We start from the raw sequence: 13,233 nt of genomic DNA on the forward strand, positions 1-13,233 counted from the left end.
CTTTTAATGAGGAGGTCAATCCCTCATATAATAATGGATGCAATCCTACATCGTCGATATTGTCGAAATCTTACCAAATGATGCTATAAAACGGTGCGATGAGTGATGCCGGGACGCACGGGGCTAGTTTTTTGTTTTGATGAAATAATTATCTTGTTTTATTTTTTCTATTTGATGTTATTATAATTTTCTAGTTTTTTCCGCACAAATAATTGTAATAACTTTATGGTAAGTACAAATAAGAGTGAATAAAGGGTTTAACTTGTAACAAAAATTTTTTTTTGGTGAAAAATAGAAATATTTCTTAATTAATTTTATGTTTTGATATTTTTTTTTTATTTAGTATTATTATACTTTTCTAGTTTTGTTTTAGTTGTTTTTTCACATTTAATATTATTAGGATTTTATAGTTTATTTTCATATGAAGAGTTGTGTTTGTCTTTTTACAATTATAGATTCAGATGAATAAAAATTAAATATTTTAGATATTTTCTTGTAATTATGATATTCTTGGTTCTTAAGAATTGTGACTTTTAACAAGCCATATCACCCTTCGCTCCTATATGTATAAATTGCTTTCAAAGCCCAATAATTTATAATGATTTTGGATGGAGGTGGTATAAGATGTGTATCAATTCCTTGTGGTTAGTTTTTGTATATTGTTAAATAATTATAGTTGAAAAAGGTCACAAAACATGATGTATTTATGTAAAAACGAACATACATGTTACTATTCTAGAAATAATATGTTATTTTTGTTTTCGTCTGCTGCTATTGTTAAAAATCCTAGTATTAAGATCCACAATATGCCTACCTATACAAAAGTGTTGTGTAAAGGATCTATAATGGGGCGACATACATGAATATAGTATTAAGGACCCATGATGAGGTGACATGGATAAAGATACTAGAAACCCACAACGAGATAAACCGCAAATATAAAATTTTTTTTATGGTGGATGATAGTTTTCGATTGAGGAATGAATTTAATGACGTGTTCGTTCAAACATGGAAAGACAAACATGTAAGTCTTTATATATATATATATATGTATATATATATGTATATATATATATATATATAGAAAAATAGATATTTTTTCTAAGTTATTTTTATATTTTTCTATTATGTATTATTATAACTTTGCAATCTTTTTTATTTGAAGTGAATAGTTTTCCTAGATTATTTTTCACATTCAATATTTCTATGATCTTATAGCTTTTTTATATATAAAAAGTTGCAATAGCTTTTTGTAAATGGAGTAATGTAACAAATCTCATTATCTTTCAAGATAAAGGTCTTATCTCATATTCCAGTAACAAACCTCATTATTTCTCAAGATAAAGATTTTATCTCACATCATAGTTCAATCATGTTTTTATTTTTTTTTAGTTTTTAAATTATTATTTTTCTAGGTGTTTTTGGAACATTTTGATTTAACAATATCAAAAATAAATTTTAAAAAATAAAAAAAATATTATTTATTACATTACTTTAAAAGAAAAAAACTTGAAAAAGCAAACTCCACCACCCTCGAAAACATTTCTAAAGACGCTCACCAACCATGGAGTTGTTATAGAAGAAGGGAATCATCACAAGAAAAGGCTAAGGGAATAAGGTCAAGGAATAGTGAATAAGAAAGACTTTTGAGCTCATCGTTAACTGCTATGCTCAAAGCAGTCGTTTAATATATATATATATATTGCCAGATGACATGCTCTATTTATTCGCACAGAACGGCATTAATCTGGGACGGGGAAGGCTTCAGAGACGGACAGCATAAACTTATATATTGCTGTTGCAATAGGAGGGCGACAGACAACTCCGCGATCAAGACACAGGGCATGTTATCTGACGAGTGCAAATTGCATCTTGGATGTGACTCGGACTGCTATAAAATTATGGATTCAGCAAATTCATCAAATAAATGGCCTGCCGGATCGCTTTGAAACGGTCGAACAAAGATGATCAGCTGGGAGTGGATGAAATATATATATTTTTTAATGAATTGAATCCCAGTCCCACCCGAAACCCAGGAGCAAACCATTTCACTCCCAACAAACACGCATATGACTCCAATGCCATCACTTTCTTTTGCATTCTGTCACGAAATCATGTGTTTGGTAAATTGTAAGATATTTAAGAATTAACTATTTTTTCTTACTTCCCCAAAAAATCAAATAGAAAAATATATTCTAATGCAGTTAAAATATTCTTATTATTCCTTTATTTTGTCCTTATTTTTAAAATAAAAGTATTGTACAATTCTCCGTGGCCCCGTCCTTTTTTTTTCTTTTTTTCTCTCCCGGAATGGCTTTTTTCGCGATATACTCAAATCCAACGGCTCCATTTCCAAATCCCATAATTACTCTAAACCATCAAGGGCACTCTAGTAATTCAGTAACTTTATCCAGTTCCCTTGACAAATGAAAATGCAGTACAAGCAACGAAGGCTAATAAAAAGTATAAAAATTGAATTGAAAAAACTGGAAAGAAAACCATACAGTCTCCCTGCTCTGTTCTTCCAGACGTCGAGTAGAGTCTTCGTTTTCTGCTACAGATTTTTTCATAGGACGAAACTGTCCTTGGCATGCCTTCAAAACCCCAATTTCATCCATTTCACCTGTCCTGGTAGATTCTACCAACAGTCAAAGATCCTGTCGCTCTCCACTCACAAAGAAAATCTCCCCTCTCCATGGAACCAGTTGGAGTTGAAGAAGCTTGCTTATAGCGCCAAAGAAGAAAGAAAACCGAATGGATTTAACGGAAGGAGTTGGAGAGAGCTCTTCACCGCCGAGAAGCTTTGGTAGTTTTAGTAACTACGATGTGCGAAACGACGTGTATAATCGCTTCATAGAGAGTGGTCATGAAGAAGCCGTTTCTAATCCTGAGTTGTTTCGTGAACACATCGACTCTCACTTCAATCGCTTGCCTGCTAGGTTTTCTGAATTCTATTCACTTCATATTTGCTCCTGCTTCTGTTCTCTTTGTGAATCTGTTAATTATTTTTATTTTAGTGAACTTATTGTTGCCGTATTGCTTGTTTGTTGTTGTTGTTATCAGTTACGGACTGGATGTTAACATGGATAAAGTGGAGGACGTTTTGTTACATCAAAAACTGCTTGCTATGGCAAAGGATCCAGAAAGGCGTCCTGTTTACCATATCCGTTTCTTAGAGGTACTGCCTTGATTTTGCCCCCCCCCAAGTTATCAGTACCACTATCAATGGCTTTTGAAACTTCTTATTTTGTTGAATGACATGGTTAGCTAAGCTCTAATCTGCTTTATAATTTCGACGGAACTTTCATGGAGAATTAGCTGAAAATGAAGCAAGGTATGAAATGATGAATAAGGTAGTAGTCATTTTCTTAAATGACATTGCCGAGAGGATTAATGACATTGTACTAGTCATTTGGTAAATTTAGTGGTGGAGTGATTAATGATAGGGATTGAAATCAACTGTACTCGGTGGGATACTTCGGGTTCTAGTTTCTTGGATCGATGTTGTTAACATATATAGTTGTAAAACAACGGATTTGACTCTATGTTCCTGGTGAGAAACTTTTATCTTTGCAGATAGCTTTCTGGTGTGTGTGTGTGTGTGTCATCTAAAATTTATCTCGCACCTCATTGCCATTTGTCTAATTTACACAATACGTCTATTACATATCTGACTCTCTTTATGCCTCAAAATGTTGGGACTTTTTTTATTTTTTGGTTAGCTATCATCCTGGTTGTTGGGGGCTAGGGTCAACAGAACACATGGGAGTTTGAACCAAGAAGATATTCCCTCACCTCTTTGAAGCATGTGTGTATTAAACTATAAATCACTTGCACACAGAGCTCTACAAGTTAATTGGTTGCTAACTTTTAGCTTAAGAATCTATTTACTAGGATAATATATCTTGTAGCAATTATTAAGGCCATCTTTCTAGTTCCAAATCCTAAAATTGACACTGAATATTAAAGAACTTACTATATATTTAAAATGATTGTATTACTTATGATTTTGTCCTGCTATTTTGTTTCAGTAACACATCTTACATTCTATGCTCTGTCTGCTTATTTTCTGCTTTTGCTTCTGGGAAGAAACTTCGCACTACAACAGAGGGCAATGGTGAACAACAGTTCATAACTATGACTCCTATCCCAAGGCCAGTGTGTGATGCAGATGATGAAGGAGTTGTGCCATCACAGAAGAGGTTTTGCATCCTTGAAGATCTTATTTATGTGCACATATCAATGAGCTTTGAACTTTTATTTTCTAGATTTAGTGAGCATTTAAACCTCATGACCGTACTAAATTGCTGGTTTGTCAATGCTTTTTTCTTTATTTGTTATTTATGCCTTTTTTGCAAGTAGAATCAAGGATTGTAAGGTTGAATTTGAGCCTTGGTCTAAGCTCGAGGATCTGAATTTGGATGTTAGAAAAAGTTCCAAGGACATGGAAGTGAGGTATCATCCAGGGGATGTTTCCAGAAGGTACTTTCTCAATGAAACTTTGTCACCATTTCTTTTTTCACTTCTTTTTTTAATCCTGAAGAGCAAAATATTTGTTATATTGGATTTTTTTTTTTTTAATTAGAGAATTCAAGAGCTTGCTTTTAGTGCAGCGGGTTCACTCTGTAGATTAGTATAATTGCCGATATTTGTGCTGTTTTGTTTCGTGTTTTTCCTGTAGGAACTAGAACTTTTCCCTCATTACCAACCCATATACTTCGAAATGACAAGCCTAAATGGAAGTGGCAGAAATGCTCTATGTTGTTCCATATTGATCAAATTCAAAAAGAGTTGTTATTTTCTTTCTGATCTTATCATCTATCATAATTGTCTGGGTGTTGTAAAAGGAGTATAGATTTTAATCAAAATAATCCTATTTGTTTTTTCTTTTTTCTTTGGATGCATTTTTTAAAGTCAGTTAAAGTAAGATGTCTTTGTTCTATTTGTAAAAGGAAGACAGATTTGTTGCACAGCCATAGATCTTTTCTATATTTATGAAATCAGGCGAAATTAACATGAATTATACCTAGATCACTAATGTGTTCTTTATATATTTTTCTATACTGGAATTAAGTTGGTTGCTTGGAACTTATTGCAGGCAAGAAGTTTCACATGTTCCAATTCATGAATTCATATTTTCTACTGTAGACAAGCCCAAGCTTCTTAGTCAGGTATGTTTGGGAAGATTTTTTTTTTTTTAATGTTTTGTTATTCTTATGAGTTACACCAGTCCATTTCCGTGATCGGAATCCTTCATTAACTTAAACCACAATTTTTGACATTTGCATTTGTAGAAGTTGAGCTCATATATAATTTATTAAACTGAATGAGTTTTGAGTGGATATCAAATTACCTCAGTAAAAGGGTGGAAAAAAAAACAAGCTTGGAATTTGCTACCATAGTATTTATTTCTCCCATAAAAGTAAAATGAAGCTTGAAGTTAGTTGCATTGGTTTTTTCTCTTCTACGTTCACAAAATAACCATAATTTTATGTGTGCTATTTGAATTTAATGAAAGGATTATTTTATTGCCCTTGTTTTATTTCCAATTGCAATTTTTAAAACACTTATGGGGCCCTTTACTTTTTATTCATAAGCTGTTGGATTCACTGCGTATAGTATGAATAAGACTTCAACTTGTGCAGCTTGTTGGGATTTGCTATTATTCTTCATTGGGAAGGAGAACATGGCATAATTCTTCATATTTACCTGTAGACCCTTAAGTTATGATATTCTCAACATGCCCCTTGCCAGATTTTATGAGAGCTTTGCTAATGCATCATGAAGTCTTATTTTCCAATCTAAAGCATATTAATAAGATGGAAGTTATAACTTATCTAAGCTAATGATGTTCAGAGAATCAGATATATGCTCTACTGCATGGTAAAAGCCATGCAAAACTCAGTTGAACCAATGAAACCCAAGAATTAGGTTAATTTTGGTGGTTTAAAATTGAAAAATGTGAATTTCTTCTGATGATGTTTTGTTTTCTTCTAGCTTTCTGCCTTGCTTTCTGATATAGGGCTTAACATCCGCGAAGCTCATGTATTTTCAACTACTGATGGTTACTCTCTGGATGTATTTGTGGTGGATGGATGGCCTGTTGAGGTACTTGATACTCATTAAGATCTTGTGTCCATATTCCCAATATATTTTTTCCTCACTTAGAGAGTCAGTGTAACTCATTATTGCCACTGAAGGATCTTAATAGTATGGGGGCTATCTCTTTACTCCTATTTGTCGTCTCGAATGTTAATCCCTCATATCTTGCATCATAAATATCATATTGACGTTAGTGATGAATCTCTATGTTTGCTTTTTGTTTAGAAAATTTGCCAGTTGGTTTCTTAAATAAATGTGCTTATCCCAGGACAGTGGCCTCATGTTATATTAAGGAGCATTGTGATTATATCTCTTTATGACAGGAATCTGTGCTGAGTCCAAATGTTGCTGACTTTGCAATGTTGTGGCCAGGATACAGATGACTTGTATAAGGCTATGGAAGAAGCAATTGCTAGAAGCGAGGTAATTCGTGTTTCAGTATGAACCTTTTGTTTGTTTTTTTGGGTTACAGTTTTGCTTTAATCACACTGCTGCCTATAGAAATATCTTGATAAATTCATGGCATCATCATTTTAGATTTTTTTTTTTATCTTGATCATGATCATGATGATGATAGTTGTTTCGGAATTACTATGCCTTTTCAATGGAAAATAAAAAGATCCTGAAAATTGTATGTGTATTTTATGATCAACTTTTTTTACCTTTACATATTGTACCTAGTGGAAGATATTCCATGCATGCTTGTGGAAGGGAATTTAGCCATCCCTGGTAATGGAGGACACAGAAAATGAAAAGCAAATGAGAGTTGCAATTGATATGTGCTGTGAACAAACATTTAGAAATTTTCTCATCTAGCTGGGTAGTTCCAAGGTGTGCTGCTTTTATTGGGGTTATCTCCTGAATTTTCTGGAAAAAGACTGGCTAATTTAGGGGAGAGTTTGTCTTTTGTGTGTATTCTTCTTTTTCATTCCCCAGCTAGCTAATGCTGGCATTGTGGCATAATGGAAAGTGAATGCAGACATGTTAAAAATGTCTCTTATCTGGAAAACTGTTGCCTTATAACTAGAATTAACTTGCAGCAATTTGAGTAACCATTACAGGATATAGTATATATCAACTAAGGCTTTGTATATTATTGCAGCATATGTCTTATCTTTTAGCTGCACAAAAATGTTGCAGATCACTTGACCGTTCACTTTCTTGTCAATTCAGTAAATTTGAATGTCAGATGCGGTTTGTGCACATGTATCCACTTAATTTTTTTTTTTAAGAGATAAAACATATATTGTAATGAGCTTTGCAATGCATGATTGTTGCTTTGTTCCACCAAGCAATCCTTCATAAACAATTTACTTTTGGACCTTGTTTTTCAGCCTTGTGGTGTTCCATTAAGAAGATGTAGCAACCATCTCAATTCTTGAATGCTGACTTCTGATACTTCTTTGTACTGCTGATGCATGTGGTGTTTATGATGGAACTAAATATCTTAGTCTAAAACCCACAATCTGATTGTCAGATGAAGTTGCTGGTTGTTAATGAATGTAGAAGCTGTGCTGATTTACTTTCTAAAAGGTTAACGTTATTTAGTTTAGAGAAGCTTAGTTTAGTGCTTCTCTTTGCAGTGCTTGTAGGAATATTTTTTTAAAAAAAATCATATCAATGGAGTTTTTGAAATTAAATTCCTCTCCATGCCTGACTTATTGAGGAGATCTTGCTCTTCTTCTTGTCTCTATGCTTTTGCTTTGCTGTCACCATTTGACTACTGTAGACTCCCAAATCTTAAACTTGCCCAATCCTTTTTTATTGCACGGGTTTCTATTCTCTGCATTTGTTTCACTAAACAATGAATAAAATATTCTGACTATTCTCTCTGGAAACACAGGGTTCATGGTCTGGTTCTTCACATCCTTGTTCATCTATAGATAAAGCATCAGCAGCTGGTGCAAAACCTGGAGATTGGGAAATAGATAGAAGGTTATTGAAGATAGGAGAAAGAATTGCATCTGGTTCTTGTGGAGATTTGTGAGTTGGGCTTTTCGGATTTAACTAGTCTATTTTTTGGTTATCGTCTCTTTCTCATATGTTATATCTACTGATAATTTGAAGGTACCGTGGAGTTTACTTTGGTCAAGATGTTGCCATTAAAATGTTTAGATCTGAGCAATTAAATGATACTCAAGAAGAAGAGTTTGCACAAGAAGTGGCAATTCTAAGGTGAATAGGCGGAAACTGTAATATTGAAGTTCACTTTGCGCCTTTTAAATTGACTCTTGCTAAATACATCATGTAAAAATGTTTAAGAATTTGACTTCACACTTCAATCATGCGAACTCATTTATCTTCCTTATCTTCCTTAAAGATTCTTTAAATCAAGTTTTATAAATAGAGAGAGCGAAAGTCATTGAACTTTGTTGTATGGGTTGTCCACTCATTCATCAACTCTCATGTGTCTGTAATGTTAACCTTTATATTTGCAAGGATACCTGAGAATGACATAATCTGACACCAATGAAGCTGCCAATAATATTACACTTGGTTTTATGTAATGTGCTTGAGAGCACATCTTTGCAAGTCTTTGTCTTAGTAATTAAAATTTGGCTTATGTTTTATTGTTTTTTAATAATTTATTCACTGAGAAAATTGCAAAACAAAACCAGTGGAACTTTTCTGATATTTTTTCTTTTTGCATTATTTTTTTTCAATTCTAGATATGCTGGAGGCGAAATGTCATTGACAATTAAAATACAGTATATATCATGCGCATTGAAGTCTCCATTTTCTTTTCCTCTTTCCTTTTCTTAAACATACATTTCCTAGTGAAGTGCATGTTTTGATGCAAGCATTGCACTATGCTGCTGATACAGAAAACATATTTTGTAGTTAATATGCCCTGCTGTATGATTTTGACTTAATTGACACTTAAAACGCTTGCATATTTCCTGGAAGAACCTCTACTTCTATACCAAGGACTAATCTCTGTTATTTGATTGACCTGTATTTATTTGTCCTTCAAGCAGCCATGGAGTCGACTTTTGTTTGACCTTTTCAGTCATTTCTTTATTCATTCATGCTGTTTTATTCAATTTTAACAGTATGGGGGAAAACCATGAAAAAGAGGGATGACATTTAACCCTGTTCTGTGTCCAAAGACATGGCTCTTATTTATACATCCACGTGGTTGTTAAGAATTCCTCTTTTCTTTGTAGTGGAAATCTCTTCCCTTTCAGTTTAGTAATGTAATTTAATAGTGTAGTCTGAAAGTTCTGGCACTTCATTGAGCATGAATTTCTTTTCAACTGGTCCATTTGAGTTGTTAATATTCTGGTTGTTCTTCCTTACCGTCATTCAAAGCATTTTTATTGTTTAATTGTTTAACATTTGTACCTGAATAGTTATCCAAATTAAATATCTTCTTTCGGGATTTTCTTGATGCAGGGAAGTCCAGCATAGAAATGTTGTTCGTTTTATTGGTGCATGCACAAAATCTCCGCATTTGTGTATAGTAACTGGTACAGAACTCTACAGGAAGCAATATTCCCTTCACCTTTCTTTCCCTTTTCCAGTTTTATTTGATCAGAATTATCCGATCGCACATATGCTTTGATTGAGGGGAAGATACACTGCCCTAAAGAGAACTTAAGGCTTTGCTCTTCTATTTAATGATTGTGCTTCTTTATGGTGCTCTCTCTTTTAAGTAATTGATACGAATCTCTCTGTCATTTTCTTTTCCAAATTAGAAGCTGGAAACCTCTGGGGCTTATTATGAGTATCAAGTATCAATGCAAATCTATTTTTGACTATTAGTAGTTGATGAGACCACGAAGTGGATTGTGGAGGATTTGCTTTCGTGGCATACCTACAATATTATGTATTGTTGTGAAATAATGTTCGGTTTTATGCTAGGGTTTAAGTTCCTCAAGTTGTTTTGGTTGGGAATTTTTTTACTGTCATTTCATTAAGTTAATATCTAAGGCTTGTGCTCGTACTCATGTACCCATCTCTCTTTGTGGGAGTCTACTAAAGTTGAAGATCGTGCTCGTACTTTTGTTAATATCTAACGTGGGATACAAAATATCCATTTTCATCTTTGTTCCTTTGGCATACATGGCTTCATTTTTGTAATTGAGTCAAATTCAAATGTAATTGGTTCTGTATTTGTTTGTTTGCCTGTTTTCTGTTTCATTGAATCCTCTGTAAGGATGATGTTCTTGCTTGCAGAGTTTATGCCTGGAGGAAATCTCTATGATTATTTGCATAAGAACCATAGTATATTGGAGCTCCCTCAATTGCTGAAGTTTGTGATTGATGTTTGCAAAGGAATGGAGTATTTGCATCAAAAGAACATCATTCATAGGGATTTGAAGACAGGAAATTTGCTTATGGATACTCAAAACGTATGAGTTCTGATTTTGATTGATTGAAGTGAGATCATATTGTTGTGGACCTTGTAAACATAAATTATTTAAAAATGTTCATCATTTTCTGATGTTATTAATTATTCTTTTCTTCCCTTCTGTTTGGCTGTGATTGAAGAGTTTGCTTTTCAATCCTTTTTAGTTTAAGGAGTTCAAGTTTGTTTTAAAAATGTTATTAATCTGTATGTGGCACCATCTAGAAACTCCTTTTATGTATGGGTCACAGAGTTAATGGATGGAGCATGAAGTTCCGATATTGTTATATTTTCTTCTGGTCATTAGTGGCTGGTTTGGGTTACAAATCATCCATGTAGTCGACTATAAATGTGATAGGCTGTCATTCCAGTTTGCATCTTTATTCAACTTGTATTATTCAGGATAGATTGAAAAAGTCTTGCGTTAATAATTCAATATAAAATGGTCTAATTCAACTTATTGTCATTTTTTACTCAAGGTTGTCAAGGTAGCAGATTTTGGGGTTGCTCGGTTCCAGAATCAAGGGGGAGTAATGACAGCAGAGACTGGAACCTACAGATGGATGGCACCTGAGGTTTGAATTTTTGAACTTGGCTATGTGGTCTTGCTTCTTTACTATAAAGAGATACAAGCTGTCGATTGCCACCTGTTCTTCCTTGCACCACCCTTGAGTTGTCCCTATTCAAAACTTAGTTCAGGATCTTCAACTCAACTCCTTAATTGATTAGCTGCTTGTTAAAAAGAACTGTCACTATCTGCAATTCTTTGGTAGAGATCGTGTTGTAATTTTTCTTTTAGGTGAATTGTTGAGAATTCAGACTTGGTAATTCTGACAGCCATAACTAAAGATCAATGTTTTCCCTTCCAGGAAGAAAGGCAAATGTTCTTTTTCTAAACTTTCCAGTTACTGTACTCTCGCTCCTCTGCTGTGCTGAACATTAGATTGAAAGATATACATCCACTTTTTCATCCTCTTTTAAGACAAGAAATGGATGCGGTTTTTGTATGTTTTTCTTAAGTTCATGTTCCTTGTGAACTTTCATCTTCTGTGCAACATCATGGGCTCTGTTCTTTTTGAACTTACATCTGATTGATTTTCTTATACTGTAATTTGTCTGATACAAGGTCATAAACCATCTGCCATATGATCAGAAAGCAGATGTATTCAGCTTTGCTATTGTGTTGTGGGAGCTAGTAACTGCAAAGGTATTTCCTAAACTTACTCCTAGCACTCGTGCTTTTACAAAAAGAATCAACGTTACAAATAGATAAAAAATAAATAAAATTGGCAGTGAAGATAATCCTCACAAGACATTTTTATTGGTGTTGTAGGTTCCATATGATAGCATGACTCCACTACAAGCTGCCCTGGGAGTGAGACAGGCATGAATTCTACATACTGTGTTTTATATTCGAAATATATTAATCTAGGCTGCCTTTGAATTGGATGTAGAAAGGACACAGTAATCTTCTTTGTCTCCTTGTTTTGTGATGTGTCCCGTCTTGTGCATTTTTACGCTGTAATTGCGAGTGTCAGTGTTCTGGAAAGGAGAGTGGCATTAGCCTTCTGGATTGCGTGACAGCTTTGCTTCATTCAATTCTAGTATATGATGAAAGCTGCTTCTCAGTGTTTATGTCCTGTTATTGAAATTGCCAGTTACAAAGTAACTTAAAATAGTTTCAAGATTGCATTTCCAAGTTACAGAGGAACCACTTTGTGCCAGATAGACAATGCCTTTCTCTATTGCATTGTTAAAGCATTCTAGGGTTGACATGCAATAAAAGCTCGTGCAGTTAATAGTTCCACAAATTTTGCGTAATATTTTCCAGGGGCTGCGTCCTGATCTCCCTCAGAAAGCACATCCGAAACTATTAGACTTGATGCAAAGATGTTGGGAAACAGTTCCAGACAAGCGGCCATCCTTTTCTGAGATAACAGTTGAACTTGAAACACTTCTGCAAGAAAGTCAGGTGGGTTTCTAAACACTTCTTTTCCTCCTTGGTTAGTACAGAAAACCAGTCTAACTCAATGATAAACCTGTCAGGAATCTGCGGAAGCAGATAACAGGAACTGACTATTTCCGCACGCAACATTCTAACAGGCGCGTTTTGATGATTTGCCCATTTGTTGTTCCTTCTTCAACATGGTTGTGTAAAGATTAAAAAAAAAAAAAAAAAAAAAACACATAGCTATTGAGGTTTTATTGTATACCCGAGGGAAAATGATTTTAGGCTATCCGTTACAACACAAAAGAAACAAAGAGTAAGGTTTAGTTATTCTTCTGGGTCCAATTTTTATAGAAGGATTACACCGTAACACCTGAGTTTGTAAAGCATTTAAGTAGCAAAATGTCTATACTTTCCTCTGTATATCTGTTAGTTCTTATTAACCATGCTTGATATTTGTTGTCTATGTCGATACGCCACTTTTTTTCATTTCCAAAACATGAATTACGAAGATTGTAGCCATTATACATCATACAAAACCCTAAAACGCTGATGGAAATTACTGGGAACGCTCACGGATCACTAGATTTTAACAGTGAAATTATTTTTCTGTCCATGATAGATGAAATTTGATGCCTTTGGTTTGAGACACTTTTTCAATGAGGATTATTCTAGATATATATGTTGTTTCAGTAAAATGACTAATTTATCTTATAATTTTAAAAAATAGAACTGTTCTGAAGTTTTTTTTTTTTTTTTCAAAACAATCAAATGGCATTTTTGCCTCTTGAATCATAAAAAATGACCATGCGCACAAGGATATTTTTGTCCA

The 13,233-nt window shown here is 33.9% G+C and overlaps 1 protein-coding gene across 3 annotated transcripts; it reads left to right on the forward strand.

Moving 5' to 3' along the window:
- The first annotated feature begins 2,447 nt into the window (after nt 1-2,447).
- Nucleotides 2,448-12,867, forward strand: LOC118031454 (serine/threonine-protein kinase STY46). 3 transcript variants are annotated; one of them, XM_035035980.2, is made up of 16 exons: nt 2,455-2,939; nt 3,064-3,178; nt 4,090-4,202; nt 4,363-4,482; nt 5,099-5,171; nt 5,998-6,108; nt 6,475-6,525; nt 7,946-8,085; nt 8,170-8,277; nt 9,499-9,572; nt 10,282-10,457; nt 10,933-11,028; nt 11,580-11,660; nt 11,787-11,837; nt 12,285-12,425; nt 12,500-12,867. In XM_035035980.2, the coding sequence occupies exons 1-16, from the start codon at nt 2,755-2,757 to the stop codon at nt 12,527-12,529; spliced, it is 1,665 nt and encodes a 554-aa protein (XP_034891871.1). In that variant the 5' UTR covers nt 2,455-2,754; the 3' UTR covers nt 12,530-12,867. The 3 variants fall into 3 exon arrangements, with proteins under 3 accessions (XP_073260629.1, XP_034891871.1, XP_073260630.1); XM_073404529.1 differs by lacking the exon at nt 2,455-2,939 and having other exon boundaries at nt 3,065-3,178; nt 4,032-4,202; XM_073404528.1 differs by lacking the exons at nt 11,580-11,660; nt 11,787-11,837; nt 12,285-12,425; nt 12,500-12,867 and adding an exon at nt 11,323-11,439 and having other exon boundaries at nt 2,448-2,939.
- The last annotated feature ends 366 nt before the right edge of the window (nt 12,868-13,233 follow it).

This window comes from Populus alba, chromosome 14 (assembly GCF_005239225.2).
Source record: "Populus alba chromosome 14, ASM523922v2, whole genome shotgun sequence".
NCBI lineage: Eukaryota > Viridiplantae > Streptophyta > Magnoliopsida > Malpighiales > Salicaceae > Populus > Populus alba.